Below are 16307 nucleotides of genomic sequence, written 5' to 3'. Positions count from 1 at the left end.
CCCCCTCCCCCTGCCCATCGCCGATCTGGCCGCCAGCTAACGTCACGGCCATTGCCAACACTCTGCCAGATCTCCACCATCATCATGGCCTACCGGATACACTACATCATCGAGGCCATCAACTGGCTCGACCCGGAATTCTTCAGCACCGACGAGCTGACCGCCACTCGTCTGCCGAGGCTCTTCTTCCCGATGACTCTCAGCTGCACAGACCCCGAAGGGGATGACAGCCCCACGGTCGGACACCAGCCGGACATCCGCCCGCCATAGAGGGAGTGTGCCTCCCACCTTCTGGCGCCCCTCTGTCCTCTCCCCTCCCTGGAGAGGGAAGGATACAATATACACACATGCCTCAGGGTGCAGGGCGATCGCAAACGCAAAAGGAGGGGGATATTCGCATTTATTCTGGAGAGAAGAAGAGGGGTACACAACGACTGGAAGGAAGAAGCGCACGTGCATGCAGCATACGCGTGAGCGCGAGGGGAGGAGAGAGGCAGAAACTGCGTATCATGTATATGCATATATGTGGAGGGGGGGGGGGGGGGGTTGTGGGGGTGGCGAGTGGATATGCGTGTGTGCGCGTCGACGGAGACACCACACGCACGGGGGGGAGGGGGGGGGGGGGCGAAAAAACGCGCATGTACTTAGAACTCCTCATCAGACTCCTCGTCGGCCACGAAGTAGTCCTCCGGGAAGGTGTACAGGCCGAGGGCGGGCTTGTTGGGCTCGCGCATGAGCAGGTACTCGCCATCGGGCTGGGCCATGACCGCATCGCAGACAGCCTTGACAATGGCCCAGGAGTTCTCCAGCTTCAGGTTCACCTGAGAAGCCAGGCTCTCGGGGCTGATAGAAAGGGTGCCGAGCAGGGTGTGGCGCGAGGGGTCACGAGGGGCCGTGCGAGAAACGAAACCGATCTTCAGCAGGTCCGAGCCGGCCAGGTGCGCCTCGGAAGCCCAGCGAGCGAGCTTGTGCGCGTTGAACTTCAGCTCCACAGCCATGACCGCACCGCGCTGGGCGTCCAGACGGCTGCGCCAGTTGATGGAGCCCTGTGAGCGTGGGGAGTAGAGGGGCCCAACGAGAGAGAGAGAGAGAGAGAGAGAGAGAGAAAAACAAGAGAAGGCGGAGGAGGGGCGGATAAACGGGCGGTGGTCAGCAGGACTGAGGAAAGCCAAATGGGCGAGGCGAGGAGGGTTCAAAACATGAGACCACCACGTACACGGCCCTCGGTCTCATTGAGAGCACGGATGTTGATCAGGGACTTGCCGGAGGAAGTGGGCACGAAGGCATCGACGTCCGAGCGCACGACCATCGAGTAGTTGCCCAGAGGGACGGAGCGGTACAGGAGACCGGCCGAGGTGGTGGGGTCATCCAGATGGAAGGGGTACGGGCGGTCGAAGGTCTCGACGGCCTTGTCGGTAACCGACAGCTGGGGGAAGCTGGCGTTCAGGCGGGTGGCCTCCATCGACAGGCTGGCGGGCGAGTTGACGCCCTCGCGGTCCTCGAGGCTCATGTCGGCGCTCTCGCAAACGGTGTAGAAGTCTGCCGGTGTGGACGCAGGTCGACGTTCGCAAGATGCAAGGGACGGGGGCGGGGGAAGACAAGAAGTGGCGAGGGGAAGAGAAGGGGGAGGGTGAGAACGCCTGGTGTCCAAGAGGGAGCCCGAAGACGAGAGGAGCCCGAAAACGGGGGCAGAGGAGGAGAAGAGGAAGAGGAGGAGAAGAAGAGGAGGCGAAGAAGAAGAAGAGGAGGAGGAGGAGGAGGAGAGGGGGGGCGACGCCAGCGGCAGCAGACGAACCGGCAGCGGAACCATCGCGCTTGTCGATGAAGATCTTGCCACCCTGACGGCGGATAACCAGGTCCCAAGAGTAAACCGAGCGGGGGGTGGACATGAGCAGAGCCAGGACCGAGGAGGTGGTGAAGACCTTGTGCTTGGTGGAGGCGGCGAGCTGTGTGTGCATGTGTGTAGGCACGCGAAGCAGCAGAAGCCACGGGGTAGAGAGGAGGAGCATGATAAGTAAAGCATGGAGGGAAAAATGGAGGGGGCGGAGCAGGGGGGGAGGGGGGGGGGCGATGGAGCCGGGCGTACCTCCTTGATGATGGCATCGGAGCTGGCCATGACATTGGGGATGTCGACGTCGACATTGCGCAGGGCCTTGGCCTTCTTGGTGGTAACACCATCCTGGGCGCTGACGTACTGCTTGATGGTACCAGCAGAGGTGCTGTGGCCGGGGGGGGGGGGAAAAGGGGAGAGAGGGCAAAGGGCAGCCGGGGGAGGTGGAGAACAGAGGTGAGAATGTGGATGCACAGGAGGAGCAACCACGATGAAGGGGCGGAAGGGAGGGACAACAATGGAAAGACGCACATCTCGGTAACCTCGGGGATCTCCATCTCGAGACCAGCGAGCTGAGAGAACTCGAAGGTCGTGACCGGGCGGAAGCTGTCGTCGACGGGGATGGCAGGCTCACGAGTGCGGTGAGACTGGTGTACATCGGGGGGGGGAGGGGTGGTGGCGGTGGTGAAGGCACGAGCAGAGCCAGGGGCAAGGCGGTCAGAACCCAGGGGAGGAGGAGACGCTGGACTGGGGGGGGGGGGAAAGCATCCCCGGCATGGAGGCAGAAGGCTGGCAGCCAAGGACGTACACGGTCGCCGAAGGAGCCGAGACGGCCGCCGCGACCGCGGCCAGAGCGACCACCGCGGCCGCCGGTGGGACGGTTGCCACGGCTCTGGTTGTTCCCGCGCTGGAGGTTGTTGCGACCGCCACGGTTGGACGGGCGGGTGTTGGGCTGAGGACGGCTGGAGGGGACGACGTTGAAGGTGGACTCGTCCTCCTGGGGCGCGAAGAAGAAGGCGCTGTTGACAACAGTGGCGTTGGTCATGCGCTCTGTGTCGTGTCGCCGAGGGGGGAGGGGGCGGAAGGGAGGGAGGGGGTATCGGGGAGGGATACATAAAAGAAGGAGGGGCGGCCGTGAGCGGAGGAGGTGGGGAGATGCCGTATCGAGGGGGGAGGGGGGGGGGGGCAAAAGGAAAAACAGGCATGCGGTCGCAGGAAAGGAGGGGGGACAGGGGAGCACGGACGGTTGGGCTCGAAGCGGGGGCGGGAGCCGGTGATCCAGTCGGAGGCGCGGAAGACGCGGTGCGACTTGGTGAAGGAGACGAAGGGCACGTCGATCTGGTCATCAGTAACGACGGAGGGGCCCCAGCCGGAGGCGTTGTTCTCGATCTTGGGGTTGACGAATTCGGCCATGATGATACCAGGCTGCGCGCGTGGGAATGAGCACGCAGGAGAAAGGCAGTGAGGGGGGGACGAGGAGGCAGCGACGGGAAAAAGGGCGAGTGCACACGCGTGGGCACAGGAGGAGGGGTCAATCAATCCGAGCGACAGGAGACAAGAACAAGATGACAAGGGAAGGCAGAGAGAGAGAGAGAGGAAAAGAGAGGGGCTCAAGTGGCTGGGAGGCGAAAGGAAGTGGGGGGGGGGAGACACACACAGCAACGGGCGTGTTGGGACTGGTGGGGGGGGGGAGGACGGGAGAAGAGCGACAGGGTGTGTGGCGGAGTCGGAGGAGAGAGGGGGTACACGCGGACGCGGTGCTAGTTGGGTAGAGGCTGAAAAAGCCCGTCAGACCGGGCAGCAACAGGGTGGCGACGGCGCGCCCGGGATTTTGCGTCATCACAATGCACCAGACATTTGATGCCCCGCGCCTTCTCTGTGCCTCGGGCCCTTCTCCTCGCCTTCCCCCCTCGCATTGCAATGGCCCTCCCCTGTGCCAACGGCAGCGTGGGCCGGTCCCCGTTCAGCTCGCCGCTGCCGCCGCCGTGCGTGGCCGCCACGGGCCGACCTCCAGTCCGGAAATGCCTCACGCCGCGCCACCCCCCTCCGCGCTCGGTGACCGGGTCTCGCACCACTTCCTTCCGGCTCGCGCCCCCTGTGCCCCGGGGTGAACTTCCCTCCGTCTGTCTGTGGGGGGGGGGGGGGGGACGTTTCCCGGGCGCCCTCGCGTGGGCGCTTTTATTTTGTCCCACACTTCGCCCCTGTCGACCGGAGAGTGCGGCAAGATAAAAGGCCGCGGGAGGGGGGGGGGAAAAAAAACGAGGAAGAGCGGCCTCCCCCCCCCCGCACAGTGTACCCGTTCCAATACGCGCGCTAATATTGGCCGCCACGAGCCGAGGCATGCATGCGTGGGCCACACGGCCGACCTGAGGGGCTTGCCGTAGTACTAAAAAGCGCGGCCAGGAACACATAGCCCCCCCCCCCCGCACACATGCGTTTACGCGCCCGCGCCCAGAGGACATGGAAAGACCCCACCACGAGGCAGGGACGCGAGAGGGAACACAGGGCGGCAGGCCGAACAGAGGGGCCGGGAGTGCTGCTGGCCAGGTACCCCCCCCCCCCCGCCCTCACGCGCCTATTAGACCAAGCAGGATGCTGGAGGAGAAAGGCTGCCGAAATGGAGTTTCGTGCTGAAGAGGCAGCCAGAGGACGGCTTTCAGAATGAGCGGCACCAACCATTGGCAGAGAGGAATAAGGTGCGTAATTTTTATCCCTCTTTTGGGCGCTCCGAGCGGGCTCTGCCCTCGGCCTCCGCCCCCGAAGGCACAGGGTTTTCCGGTTGTGTGTGTGTGTATGTGACGAAGACTGGTGGTCCTTCTTCCGCCTTTGTCATTTGTCAGGCATGGTTGGCCGACCGGCTTTTTCGAGATATTAGGTTCTGCCGGGAGCGAGGTTTTCCGTGTCCGCCCCCAGGCCACCGGGAACCGCAGGACAGACCTCGCTCCTACACCCTTCGGTTGGGTCCCCCGGAGGGGGCACGGGCGGCCGCCGTGGGCGCGCGACGCGGTGCCGGGAGGGTTTCCCTCCAGCAGGCAGGGCTCCCTCGGCCGGGGCCCGTCGGGTGGTGTCTTCCGGGCGCATGCGGAGGGGGGAAGAGACGCGCCGCCAGAGCAACCGTCGTGTGTTGTGTTGTGTGGCGCCTCCGGGGTCCATCCCACATGAGCTCGGCGCCCGATGTGCGCCGGGCGGCCTGGGGGACAGAGCGAGCGAGAGACCGAGCGACACACGGGTTGCCTTGCTCTCGCCCGTGTGTGCGTGTGCATGCGCGCCGGGCGGTGCCCCCCGCTCGGAGGAGACCGCGACGGCAGTTCCCCCCCCCCCTCGGGAGGGAGGCCGTCCCTGACGCCCGGTGCGGTGTCTTTCAGAGTGGGGGGCCGGTCGGCGTGCGGTGGGCGAGTAAACCGGGCGCGTCGGCCCAAGGGGGGACGACGAGGGCGATCGTGTCGTCCCCCTCCCGCGTCCCCCCGGCTCTGGCTCTCGGCCTAGCGCGGGGCGGGCGAAGTTGGGGGCTGCACATGGCGGGGTCAAGCCCCCCCCCCCCCCGCCCTTGCCCCCGTCCCCCTGGGAAGGCAGCAGGAGACAGTGGCGTGGCTGTGCCCTCCCCCCCCCCCCGCGCGGCCCGAAGGTTAGGGGAGGGGGGGCGGGGAGGGGCGGGGGCACACATACTCCCCCCCTCTTGGCTCTCTCCCTGGGCGCCGATGCCCGCGGCCCGTGCCGGTCCGTTGCCAGGCCCTCTCCGTGGGGGAGGGCCGGAAAGACGGAGAGCCCGGCTGGCCCGCTGACATGCGCCCGGCCCACTCCAGGGCACCGGTGCCCGGGGGCGGGGCCGCGCCGAGGGCCGTCTCTCATGTGGCGGCATACTGGCATCCGTCTGGCAGGACTGCCTCTCTCTCGCTCGTTTTGTTTTGTTTCTCTCCTGACATCACTAAACGCAGTAGTAACAATGGTTCGAGCCCCCCTCCCCGCCACCCTCGTTCCTCCTCCTCCTCCCCTCTCCTCCTTTCCCTTGCCTTTGCTCTTGCTCCCCTCCATCTTGGCGAATCGCCGCCCTTCCCGTGCGCCTCCCACACAGCAGACCTCGACCGGCGATGTAGGTCCTCGCCGCATGCATGACCACCGGACCCCCATGTTCTCTCCTCCTCTCGTCATTGGCGCGCACGATGCGCCCTCTGCCCGCGCCTCTCTCTCTCCCTCTCTCGTCCGTATGGATGTGATTCTGCGCGCGCGCGCGCGCCTTCCGTGTGCCCGAAGGCAGCCGCTTGCGCGCGGATGATTGCTTGGCTTTGCCGGGCCGGGCCGGGCCGGCGCGTCCCCGCACGCGCGTGCGACCCCCTCCCCGGGCCCCGACGCGTGTGCCTGTGCGCGCCTTCCGGCCGACCCGCTCTCTCCGGGCGGCCCCCGAGGTCAGGCGGACGACGAGGAGGAGAGGGGACTCTTCGGTCCTGTGTTGCTCCATGGCCATCGTCCCAGGTCTGGGTCTGACGCGCATGAGCGCCTGTGTGGGAGGACCGATCCGAGGCGCGGTTCCCAAGAATATCTCCCCCCCGCCCTGCGAGCAGGGGGCATCGGATTCAAGATGCATCCGACGTCCCGCTCCCCTGCCTGTCTCTCGGCCAGCTCCGACCACTAACGCCCCCGTCACGTTTCGTCCTTCTCCCTGTCCCCCGCAGTCGGCCGTCGCTCCCGAGGGTGGTTTCACTCATATTCTCCGTCTCCTCAACACCAACGTTGAGGGTAAGCGCAAGGTTGTCTACGCCCTCTGCTCCATCCAGGGTGTTGGCCGCCGTTTCGCCACTCTTGTCGTCAAGAAGGCCGGTGTCTGCCCCGAGAAGCGGTGCGTCATCCGGTCCATCCGCGCGCGCGCCTTTCTCCGATCTCCCCCCCGCGGGCCGACACTCCGTCCTCTCTTTCTGCTCCTCCTCGCGCGCGAGTCATACTTACCCCCTTTTCCTTGTCCCCCCCCTCCCTCCCCCTGCTGCTTGCCATATATGGATGGATCCCACAGTGCCGGTGAGCTCACCGTCGAGGAGCAGGACCGTCTGATTGACGTCATCCAGAACCCCGTCCAGTACAAGATCCCCAACTGGTTCCTTAACCGTCGCTACGTGCGTTCGCCGCGCTTCCCCCCTTTCTCTCTCTCTCTCTCTCCCGCGCGCGCCGCATGCCCGCCCGCCCATCCCCCTCCGCGCATCAATGTCACAGCCCCGCGCGAGGGGTCAAGCCTCGGCGCTGGTTGGCGGATGGGCGCTCGCGCTCGCGCGGCAACGGGGCACACACACGCGCCTCTCCCGCCTTTACTGACATGCGCGCTCCCCTGTCGCTCGTTCTCTCTCCCCTCGCTCGCTCTCTCTTTCCGTCTTTCAGGATGTCGTCGATGGTACCGACTCCCACCTGATCACCACCGGTATTGCTAACAAGATGCGTGAGGACCTCGACCGCCTCAAGCGCATCTACTCCCACCGTGGTATCCGCCACTACCTCGGCCTGAAGGTCCGTGGCCAGCACACCAAGACCACCTCTCGCCGTGGCCGCGTCATGGGTGTCACCCGCAAGAAGTAAATGGCGACGCCACCCCCGCGATGAGGGACGCCTGGTGGTGGTGGCAGTGTTCCTGCTGCCGCCGGCAGTGCTCCGCCCCGTCGGTTGTTGTCGTTGCCGCGCGCGCGGTGCCGGAGTCCCCCTCACGGCGGGGCGGGTCCGTGCGAGTGTGTGTGTGTGTGTGTGTGATTCGCGCAGCAGCAGCAGCGCACCGTGTGCATGTGTGCACGCGCGCCTTCTCTCCCCCCTCCTCCCCCTCACGGCATCTCCCCTCTGTGTGGTGCCCTGGTCCGTGTGTGTCGTTGAATGGAATGTAGCCCCTTTCTCTGTCTTTTGTCGTCATTGTGTATCTGTCTCTGTGTGAGTGTCGGCTGTGCGCATGCGCGTTGTGCTTGCCTCTTCTTGCGCTTTTTCGCCTTTTGCATGTGGGAGAGGGGATGGGGCGGCGCCCGAGAGAGAGAGAGTCCGAGTTGCCGCGCCGGCCCTGGGGGCCGCCTCGCGCATGCGCGTGTGTTGCTTCGCTCTCTGCGCGCCCTTCCCCCGAGAGGAGCGTGGGCGCTGACTCGGGGGGAGGAGGCAGAGGGCGGGGAGGTCATCACGCGGCCGGGAGCGACGAGGGGAGGCAGCGGCGCTCCGCAAATCGAGGCCGCGCCCGCCATATCGTCCCTCCCCCACGGTCCCCTGTCGTTTCCCTCTCTGTGGGAGAGGGACGTGGGGCGGGAGGATCGCCATGGCTTCGCGTTGCCATCCAGGGGGAGGTGGATCACCGAGTTGTGCACGCTTGCCGCGTGTATGGGGCGCCTTCTCCAGGCCGCAGCAGGCCGCTCTCTGCGCACGGCTCTCCCCTGCAGGGGGTGCTTGACGCGAGGGATGGGGGTGAACGCCGCCGGGAGGGTCCCACGCCCTCCGGCTGACACACCAACATGATCAACAATGGTGCACGCCACCAGGGCAAAAGTCACATGACAAAACGCACCCCGGGTCGAGACCCGCGCGCGAGCGCACGCACAGGCCCAGCGCCGGGGGGTGCGAGGACCGGCCGCATTTCTGGGCTTTCCCCGGTGTGTCGGCGCGCCGTCTGGCCGCTTGGAGGCCATAAGCGCGCCGGCCTGGATCAACCGTATTCGCCCCCTCTCCCGGGTCCCTCTCTCTCCCCCCCCCTCCCTCGCCCTCTGTCTCGCCCTGGCTCTTGGCCGGTGGGGACGTTCCGGAGACCACCGCCAGGAGAGCGCTGGGTCGACCGGGGAAAAAAAGGCGGCCCTCCAGGTAAACAGCCCTGTTAGCGGACCAGGCTGGTTGGTGTAGAGGGGGCGGGGGAGGGGCTGGGGCGGGAAGGGGGCAGGCCAAGGGTTGGGCGAGGTGCGCTGGCGAGAATGCATCGCCCCTGATGAGCAAGGGGAGGAGCGGGGGCCGCCCGGCGGCGGGGACAAGGGAAAAGCGCCCCCAGGTGTATGTACCTCCCGGGCTTGTGTTGGGGGGAGGCGCACGCGCCGGCCACCTTTCGGGGGGTGGAAGTGGCCTCCCCGCCAGTCCCTCCCCTAACCTGAGCCTACGCGGGGGCGAGTTTTTCCAACGCACGCCTCACGCATCCCGCAACGTCCCTCGGGGGTGTGCCCCACGGTTTCAACGTTCCGTCTTGTTGGCCCGACTCTGTCTCCCCTGTCCCCCTCCCCTTCCCAGGGGCAGCACCCTATGCTGGTTTCCATTCTCTCCCGCTGTCCTGGGTCCCCTCCCGAGGCTGGTCGGGACACAGGGAACCGTGGGCGCGCGCGCGGTTGCCTGGGTGCCTCTCCGAAAAAAAGGGGGGCGGAGGCTGAGCCGGTGGCGGAATGTGAGCCTCGAGGATAACCGTGTCCTTGATGCTGCCCCCCCTGTGCGCCGTTGGATCCCTCTCCCGCTCTGGCGAGGGGCCCGCGCTGCATGGCCGCCGCACAGGGCTCCCCGCTGCGGGTCCCCAGGGCCTCGGGGAGCGGTGTGAGGCATGCCGCCGCTTGTTGGGCAGGCGCGGCGCGTTGCCTCACGGCGGGGTCCCGCCCGCCGCCGGAAAAAGCCCAAGGGCATGGGGCTCAAAGACCTGCCCCTTTTTTTGCCCCACTCCCAGCCCTGTGTCCCGGAGACGGTGCAGCGGGCAAGCCGCCGGGGCGTCGAGCGGGCAGGGCGCTCCAGCTCCGGGAAAGGGCCCCCCCTCGGCTCCCTGCCCATTGCGCCGTTTGCCCGGTGTGTGTGTGTGTTTCCGGCATTTCTGGCGCTTAATGACACCCATGGCCTACGGGGTTGCCCAGCACTCTACGCGCTGGCCGGGCGGGGGGGGGGGGGGGGCGTTCACCGGTGGGCGGAATGCGAGCGCGCGTGCGCGCCCCTGTGCACACACGCCCACACATATACACACACGGCCCCCCGGGTCCCCCAAGATCAGCCCCTCGCCGATGCGCGGGGGGAGGAGGGCGCAGCGCTGGGTGCCCGATGGCCGGAGCCATCCCCTCCGAGGCTGGGGGGCGTCTCGGCTGCCCCGGTCTCCCGGCAGTCCTGCCCCTGGTTGACGCCGCGCCCGGCCGGGCTATATTGTCTTCCGGGGGGGGGGGGGGACGCCACCCGCCCAGACAAAGGCGGGTACGTGTGTACTCTCGCTCGCCCACTCTGTGCGCATTTTGCACCCAAACTCGCCGGGGTATTACGACTGCACCCAACAAGGGTGGCCCTTCTCGTGTGTACGGGCCCCAATCGGTGCACGCGGGCAGGGCGAGGCCCCCGCCCGGTTCACCGTCGCCGCCGCCAGACTCCCAAGGGCCAAGATGCACGGTCTCGCGCCTGCCCCTGTTTGGGGACCAGCACGAGGAGGGGGGCGGGGCGGCGAGGGCGCACTATTATCTTTTGGCCGGTTCGACTTCCCGGGGGGGGGACCAAAATTGTCCCGGGACATATTTCGCCCTGCGGGCGCAAGGATGGGCCCCTGCCCCCGCACTCAAGCACCGAGGGCCGGGGCGTGGAGGGCCGGGGTGCAGAGCGGGGGCCAGCGCCCATACATAGGCAGCGCATGCACATACGCACCTACGCGCATACGTACACACGCACGGGAGGGGCTCGCCCGGAATGGCGGGCCTGGGCCGGTGTGCGAAGGACGCGCCCCTTTCCCCCTGCCCGGCGCTCCGACCAGCTGCCCCTCCCTTTCAGAGACGAGGTCCAGGGCGAGGGGGGCAACACAGGGGCCCGGACAAGGGAGGGTTATGTCGTACTCTCATCACACTCCCCGGGATTTACCCTCCTTCCAAAGACACCACAGAGCCTCCCCTCCCCCCCCCTCCCTCACCCTCTCCCTCTCTGTCATGTCCGTCCCCGCCCACCTCGAGCCTGATCTGCAAACCTTCGACTCGGCCACCGAGTCGATTGCCTCTTCCACCTTTGAGATGACCGAGAACGTCCCGGTTGCCGTCCATTCTTCGGGTGACCCGAACGCCGCGGCCGAGTCCGCCGCCGCCGCGGCCGCCGCTCCCGGCACCGAGGCCGAGGTCACTGACCGCGTTCACATGGTGCGTCCCCTCCGCCCTCCTCCGCCCTCCTCCGCCCTCCTCCGCCCCCCTCCGCCCTCCTCCGCCCCCCTCCGCCCCCGTCCGTCATGTGGCGCGCTGATCTGCGCGGGCGGCTCCAGTCCCCTGGTCATATTCCTGGTCCTGACCCCCCCCCCTGTCTCTCTCTCTCTCTCTCTCCCCCCAATCCTCGCCCCCCTCCCCATCTTCTCCGCACACAGACCCAGCTCAACGGCTTTGTGGGTTTCCACAAGCTCTGTGACCAGGTCCACCGCCGCGCCATCAAGCACGGCTTCGAGTTCAACGTCATGGTTGTTGGTGCGTTGGCCTCGCCTGTTTCCTCCTCCCTCTCCCCCTCCTTCCCGTCCCCTCGCGCGCGCCTCCTTCACCCATCTGACCCCCTCTCCTCCGGTGTCTTTCCGATTGTTGCACACACACACTCACACACTCGCATAGGCCCCTCTGGCATCGGTAAGAGCACCTTCATCAACACCCTCTTCTCCAGCCTGCTGCTCCAGAGCAAGTCCGATCGCATTCCGTCCGCCGCCGATGAGAAGACCGTTGTCATCGAGCGCATCACCCACCGTGCGTATTTACTTTCCCCCTGCGCTCCCCCCCCCCCCGCCCCCCGGTCGGGCTTTCTCCTTTCTTACACCCACTGACCCCCGCGTGTCCTTCTTCCTTCTTCTCTCTCTCTCTCTCCCCCACTCCATCCCCTCCTCTCCCTCCAACTTCCACTTCACCACGGCCTCACCCAACATGTAGAGCTTGTCGAGCAGGGCACTCGCCTGCTGCTGACCGTCATCGATACTCCGGGCTTCGGTGACCACATCAACAACCAGGATGCCTGGGAGCCGATCGTCACCTACATCAAGAAGCAGTATGACGACTACCGGACCATCGAGGCTCGCCCGGACCGGCCGCGCCACATCAGTGACACCCGCGTCCACCTGGTGATCTACTTCCTCCAGCCCGGCACTGCCGGCCTGCGCCCCCTCGATGCCAAGGCCATGTATGAGATCGGTCGCGTGGCCAACCTCATCCCGGTCATTGCCAAGTCCGATTCCCTCACCATGAACGAGCGCGCTGCCTTCAAGGCCGCCGTCAAGGCTGACATCCAGGCCAACAAGATCGCCGTCTACCCCAACTCGAGCGACCTGCAGTACGACGAGGAGGAGACCCAGGTCAATGTCGAGGCGGCTGTGCGTTTCCCTCCCTCCCTCCCTCCCTCTCTCTCTCTCTCCCTTTCTCCGCGCCATCCTCACTGGGCTGTCCGAGGCAGGACGCACCACACAAGTGGTGCTCCTATGCTTGCCCTTCTCCCCTCTCCCTCTCTCTCTCTCTCTCTCTCTCTCTCTCCCCCCCCCCTTTCCCCCTTTCCCTCCCGCCCTCCGCCATATACTCACCCCTATTCTCTGCTGCCACTCTCCCCCATCTGTTTGCTTCTCTCCTGGCTCCCCCTTCCGCAGGAGATGATCCCCTTCGCCATCATCGGCGCCACCGACACCATTGTCAAGGACTCCGAGGTCACTCGCGGCCGCATCACCCCCTTCGGCATCATCGACATCGAGAATGAGGAGCACTGCGAGTTCTCCCAGTTCCGTCGCTTCATCATCCACTCCAATATGAAGGATCTCATCGACGTCACCTCGCAGATGCACTATGAGCACTACCGCGCCCGGAAGATCTCCAAGAAGAAGCGCAACCGCGCTCGTGAGGCGGCTGCCGCCAGCAACGCCATGACTCCGTCTTAAGTGCCAGGAGTTGGCCGGCCGGCCGGCCGTGTGTGCACGTTGTGTTGTGTATGTATGTGTCTGCATGTGTGTCTGCATGTGTGGACGTACATGCGCATATACATATATATATATACATATATGTCTGCGTGTGTATTTCCATACATGCGCACATGCATCGTAACCCTTGATGTCTCCACCGATCTCCTTCACTCCTCTTGCTTGTGGATTGTCCCACTGGGGGGCAGTTCCCCCCTTCCGCCCTCCTCCCCTGCTCCCTCTGTGTGCGAGTGCGCCTGCCCGCGTGTCGCCTTTCAAATATAATACCCGCCCCAGAAGACGACCGTTTGCCAGAGAACAGCACGCCAGCCGGCACACCCATCCATTCCCCTTTTCTTTCCCCCGCCCTCTCTCTCTCTCTCTCTCGCTCTTGGTCTCGCTCTCTCTGTCCTTCGCATACCACCGTAGTCGTACGTTGGTGAAGTCTCAGCCTTTTGGCGTATTTTCACTCTCCTCGCGCTTCCGACATGCGAGGCTCTGTGCGGGAGAGCTGGGACATCTACAAAGGCCTCTTTACGCACACATGCATGCATGCATGCATGTGTGTGTATACGTATGTGCAAAAATGGGAACGGATATGCATGCGCACGAAAGCAAATAAACACACATAATATATATATATATATAAATATGCCCGCGACACAGCGAAGTACGGGTCAGCAAGAAGAAGGACAAGGGAGAGTATAGGCGCCCCACAGGCGAGAAAGATATAGCCGCATCAACTGGGGAGGGGCGCAGGTTCTTTCAGATGGGTAAAGCAAAGACGGTCACCCATGGCGCGCGCGCACAGTCGCCCGGTGGCCGGGGAGCGATCTAGAGCGAGGAGGAGGTGGCCGGAGTCGAGCAGTCGGCGCTGCTGTCCGTGCTGCTGTCCGCAACACTACCACTGCCGGTGTTGTCGCAGATGTCGTTGCAGGACGCCTCGGCCCCCGGGGTGCTGACCACCACGCACAGAGCCGTGGCATTGTCAAACTCCCCCTCGATCTGGGTGGCGCCTTGCGCATCGAGGGTGTCGCGTTCGGAGCGTGTGGCACACACCACATCCTTCAGCAAACTGGTGACAATGTGCTCCGAGCAGCCGGCCGGGGGCGACCGTTTCCGCAAGATCTTCCGAGCCACCTGGAAGGCGGTCTTCGGCGTGACGACATCCCACACGCCATCGGTGGCCAGGATGACAAAGCGGTCGACCCGGATGTCAGTCCCTTCCCCGCCGGCGGGGCTGGTGGCCTGCACCAGCGGCCGGAGGCGGATGGTCGGACGCGCGGTGACACCAAGCGCCTGAGCCACGGTATCCCCAAGCGCCCGGGACATAGCCAGTCCTGGGATGTTCTCGGTTTTGCGGAAAATGCGCAGGGGGCCTGGTGGTTGGAGCAGAAAACGGAGCAAGCATCAGCCCACCAATGTCAGACCCATGTCCGCCGGCGCGCGGGCGGCAGTGCGCGTATGCCGGTCAACGCACCATACTCCTGGCCTGTCACTGGGCAAGTTGAGCGAGCGATGCGGGCCGACCCATTGCCACGAGTCTGGAGCGAGGAATCCGCCGGCGGAGCGCCAGCCTGGAGCACGGCGCCAGCCTCGGCCGGATTGTCCCAGTTGTGTTGTCTGCCGATGGGAAGAAGTGGACCAAGCAGACAAGTGTCAGGGAGAGAGGGGCCGGCGTCCATGCAACCGACTGTTGAGCAGTGTAGCGGAGGGAGGAAGAGGAAGAGGAGGAGGAGGAGGAGAAATAATGCCAAGGGGTACATACTCAGTGAGGGTCGACGTGAACCACTTCTCGGTACCCGAACTGGCACCAGCTACAGCCGGGGACCGCTTAACCGAGCCCAAAATGGAGGAAGTGTCGCCCACATGGGCGAACACCATGGACAGGCTATGGGAGGGAGGCGTACATCAGTGGGCCGTGGAGAAACCACGGACCATAGGGCCCGAGTGCAGGCGAGAGGGGAAGGCGAAGAGGGAGAGGGAGAGAGAGAGAGAGAGACGAAGAGAGAGAGGGGAGAGGAGGACGGGTGGGAGAGGAGCCCGGAGCGCACTTTGTCGGATCGGTCGGGATAAAGAGCGCCAGTGAGAGGGTCGTGCCACTGAGGCACGGATCAAAGAAGGACGAGGCACTCAATGATCGAGACGGCTCCTGTGGCGGAGTCTCGGCCGAGGAGGACTTGTTGCTGGGATCCGCCGGCGAGGGCTGCAGGTCCCCCAGGAAGGAGGCATCGAAGTGCAGGCATGACCCCGGGGGAGTGTCACAGCCAGCAATGTTGGCCGCGCCACATGCATGCGTGTCGAGGGCCGGGAGTTCCGGCTGCATCGACAGCCAGGCCTGCAGCTCGGGAAAGATGACCGTCTCCAGGGGAGCCGGGTCCCGACACAGAGAGGTGGTGAACTGGGGGTCGCGCTCAAGCAAATGAAGCAGTTGGTCTGCCAGGTGCACATGCGCCGGAGAGGGGAGTTAGTTGGCGAGGGAGGCGGACACGGCAGGGAAGCGGGAAGCGGGAAGGGGGGGGGGGGGCGGGGACGAGGGCAGCAGCACGCCGGGAGGCAGCCCGCCACGGTGGCGGATGGGCCCGGGCGCATGTGCGAGGTCAGGCGCACCGGCAACAATGCGAGCCGCTGCTCGGCCCTGGATCCCATGGCCATCGAGCACGGCCACCAGCAGGATGTCACCAAAGATCCCCTCGCCACCGTCCGAGTGGAAAAGGTCCACCTGGTCGATGCGGGTTAATGAGCACTGGGAGATGTAGCTGAAGGCCTCGGCCGAGGTGCCCGTCCGGTCGGAGCTGGAGCCCGAGTCGCCGCGGGCCGTTGAGATGCGACGCATGACAAAGAGATCCTGGTTCTCGCTGCGGGAACCGATGAAGGACCCGGCCGAGACGGACAGCAGGGTTCGGCCCGGCGACATGGTCACGGTCATGGGCCTCTCGGGGCGCGCCCGGGGTGAAGAGGGACGGGCGCGACGGCGTGGGGCGGACGGGCCCGAGGGCGAGAGTGGTGATAATGGCGGCGCGAGCGACTAACAACCGAGGGAGGGGGGGAAGGAGGGGAAGGAGGAGGGGGAGAGGAGGGCGTGCGCAGGCAGGGCAGGAGGCGTGAGGGAGGAGGAGGGGGGGGGAGGGAAGACAGCATGGTGAGGGGCTACCAGCGGGGGGGGCCAGCTTCAGGGGCAGGCCAAGCTGAAAAGTTCCTGCCACCGTGTCGCATGCCTGTCCGTAGTCACCGCGCCTGTGTGTGTGTGTGTGTGTGTGTGTGCGGGGGTGTGTCTGTGGGCAGGTGAGGTGGGTCGAACTCCGCCAAGGCATCTCCGACCGAGCGTGTTTACTCCCTTGGGAGAGGCGGCTGGCGCGAAGCGGGTGCCTGCGCTACGAGAGGCATCACCTCCCTATGGACCGGGCGGTGGGGCCCCGGGCCGGGGGCCAGGGGGTGTCCTGTCAACCTTTGGCCTCGACCACTGGGCGCGGGCTCGGGAGAGCACCTGCCCCCGGGGTGCCCCGGTGTGTGGACATATGCGCGGCGGGGGGCGCAAGTGCGCCCCTGCATGTGCACACGATCCGGCATTTTGTCGGGACAGGGGATGCTTGCGTTGTGCCGGGGCCTGACATCGGACCCCAACAGCGTCTCCGGGGGGGG

The 16307-nt window shown here is 65.7% G+C and overlaps 5 protein-coding genes across 5 annotated transcripts in view; 3 read left to right on the top strand and 2 right to left on the bottom strand.

Annotated features, from left to right (window-relative positions):
- The window catches only part of H696_02869 (hypothetical protein), a gene marked incomplete at its 5' end in the record, with an annotated part of 1701 nt that extends 1346 nt beyond the window's left edge, over positions 1 to 355 (top strand). The window contains one exon of the mRNA XM_009496761.1: positions 70 to 355. Coding sequence (XP_009495036.1) covers positions 70 to 270 — 201 coding nt within the window. The 3' untranslated portion in view covers positions 271 to 355. The remainder of the gene's footprint in view (positions 1 to 69) is intronic.
- A 249-nt stretch (positions 356 to 604) lies between these two features.
- On the bottom strand, positions 605 to 3671 carry H696_02868 (hypothetical protein; the record flags this gene model as incomplete). Its single annotated transcript, XM_009496760.1, has 8 exons — positions 605 to 1046; positions 1217 to 1539; positions 1796 to 1946; positions 2087 to 2219; positions 2363 to 2478; positions 2640 to 2881; positions 3076 to 3256; positions 3489 to 3671. 8 exons carry the CDS (start codon positions 3669 to 3671, stop codon positions 645 to 647), a joined length of 1731 nt encoding a protein of 576 aa, XP_009495035.1. The 3' UTR covers positions 605 to 644.
- Positions 3672 to 5451: 1780 nt separating this feature from the next.
- On the top strand, positions 5452 to 7700 carry H696_02867 (30S ribosomal protein S18e). Its single transcript, XM_009496759.1, has 4 exons — positions 5452 to 5777; positions 6502 to 6665; positions 6837 to 6936; positions 7196 to 7700. Exons 1-4 carry the CDS (start codon positions 5679 to 5681, stop codon positions 7388 to 7390), a joined length of 558 nt encoding a protein of 185 aa, XP_009495034.1. The 5' UTR covers positions 5452 to 5678; the 3' UTR covers positions 7391 to 7700.
- Positions 7701 to 10586: 2886 nt separating this feature from the next.
- H696_02866 (hypothetical protein) lies at positions 10587 to 12966 on the top strand. Its single transcript, XM_009496758.1, has 5 exons — positions 10587 to 10896; positions 11115 to 11211; positions 11350 to 11478; positions 11659 to 12095; positions 12363 to 12966. Exons 1-5 carry the CDS (start codon positions 10594 to 10596, stop codon positions 12645 to 12647), a joined length of 1251 nt encoding a protein of 416 aa, XP_009495033.1. The 5' UTR covers positions 10587 to 10593; the 3' UTR covers positions 12648 to 12966.
- Positions 12967 to 13212: 246 nt separating this feature from the next.
- Positions 13213 to 15836, bottom strand: H696_02865 (hypothetical protein). Its single transcript, XM_009496757.1, has 5 exons — positions 15276 to 15836; positions 14720 to 15101; positions 14434 to 14556; positions 14146 to 14288; positions 13213 to 14044 (listed from the first exon to the last, which is right to left on the bottom strand). Exons 1-5 carry the CDS (start codon positions 15592 to 15594, stop codon positions 13500 to 13502), a joined length of 1512 nt encoding a protein of 503 aa, XP_009495032.1. The 5' UTR covers positions 15595 to 15836; the 3' UTR covers positions 13213 to 13499.
- Between the last annotated feature and the right edge of the window lie 471 nt (positions 15837 to 16307).

This window comes from Fonticula alba (genome assembly GCF_000388065.1).
Source record: "Fonticula alba strain ATCC 38817 unplaced genomic scaffold supercont2.4, whole genome shotgun sequence".
NCBI lineage: Eukaryota > Rotosphaerida > Fonticulaceae > Fonticula > Fonticula alba.
Note: the sequence above shows the minus strand (reverse complement) of the source record. Positions and strands in the feature narration are given on the sequence as shown.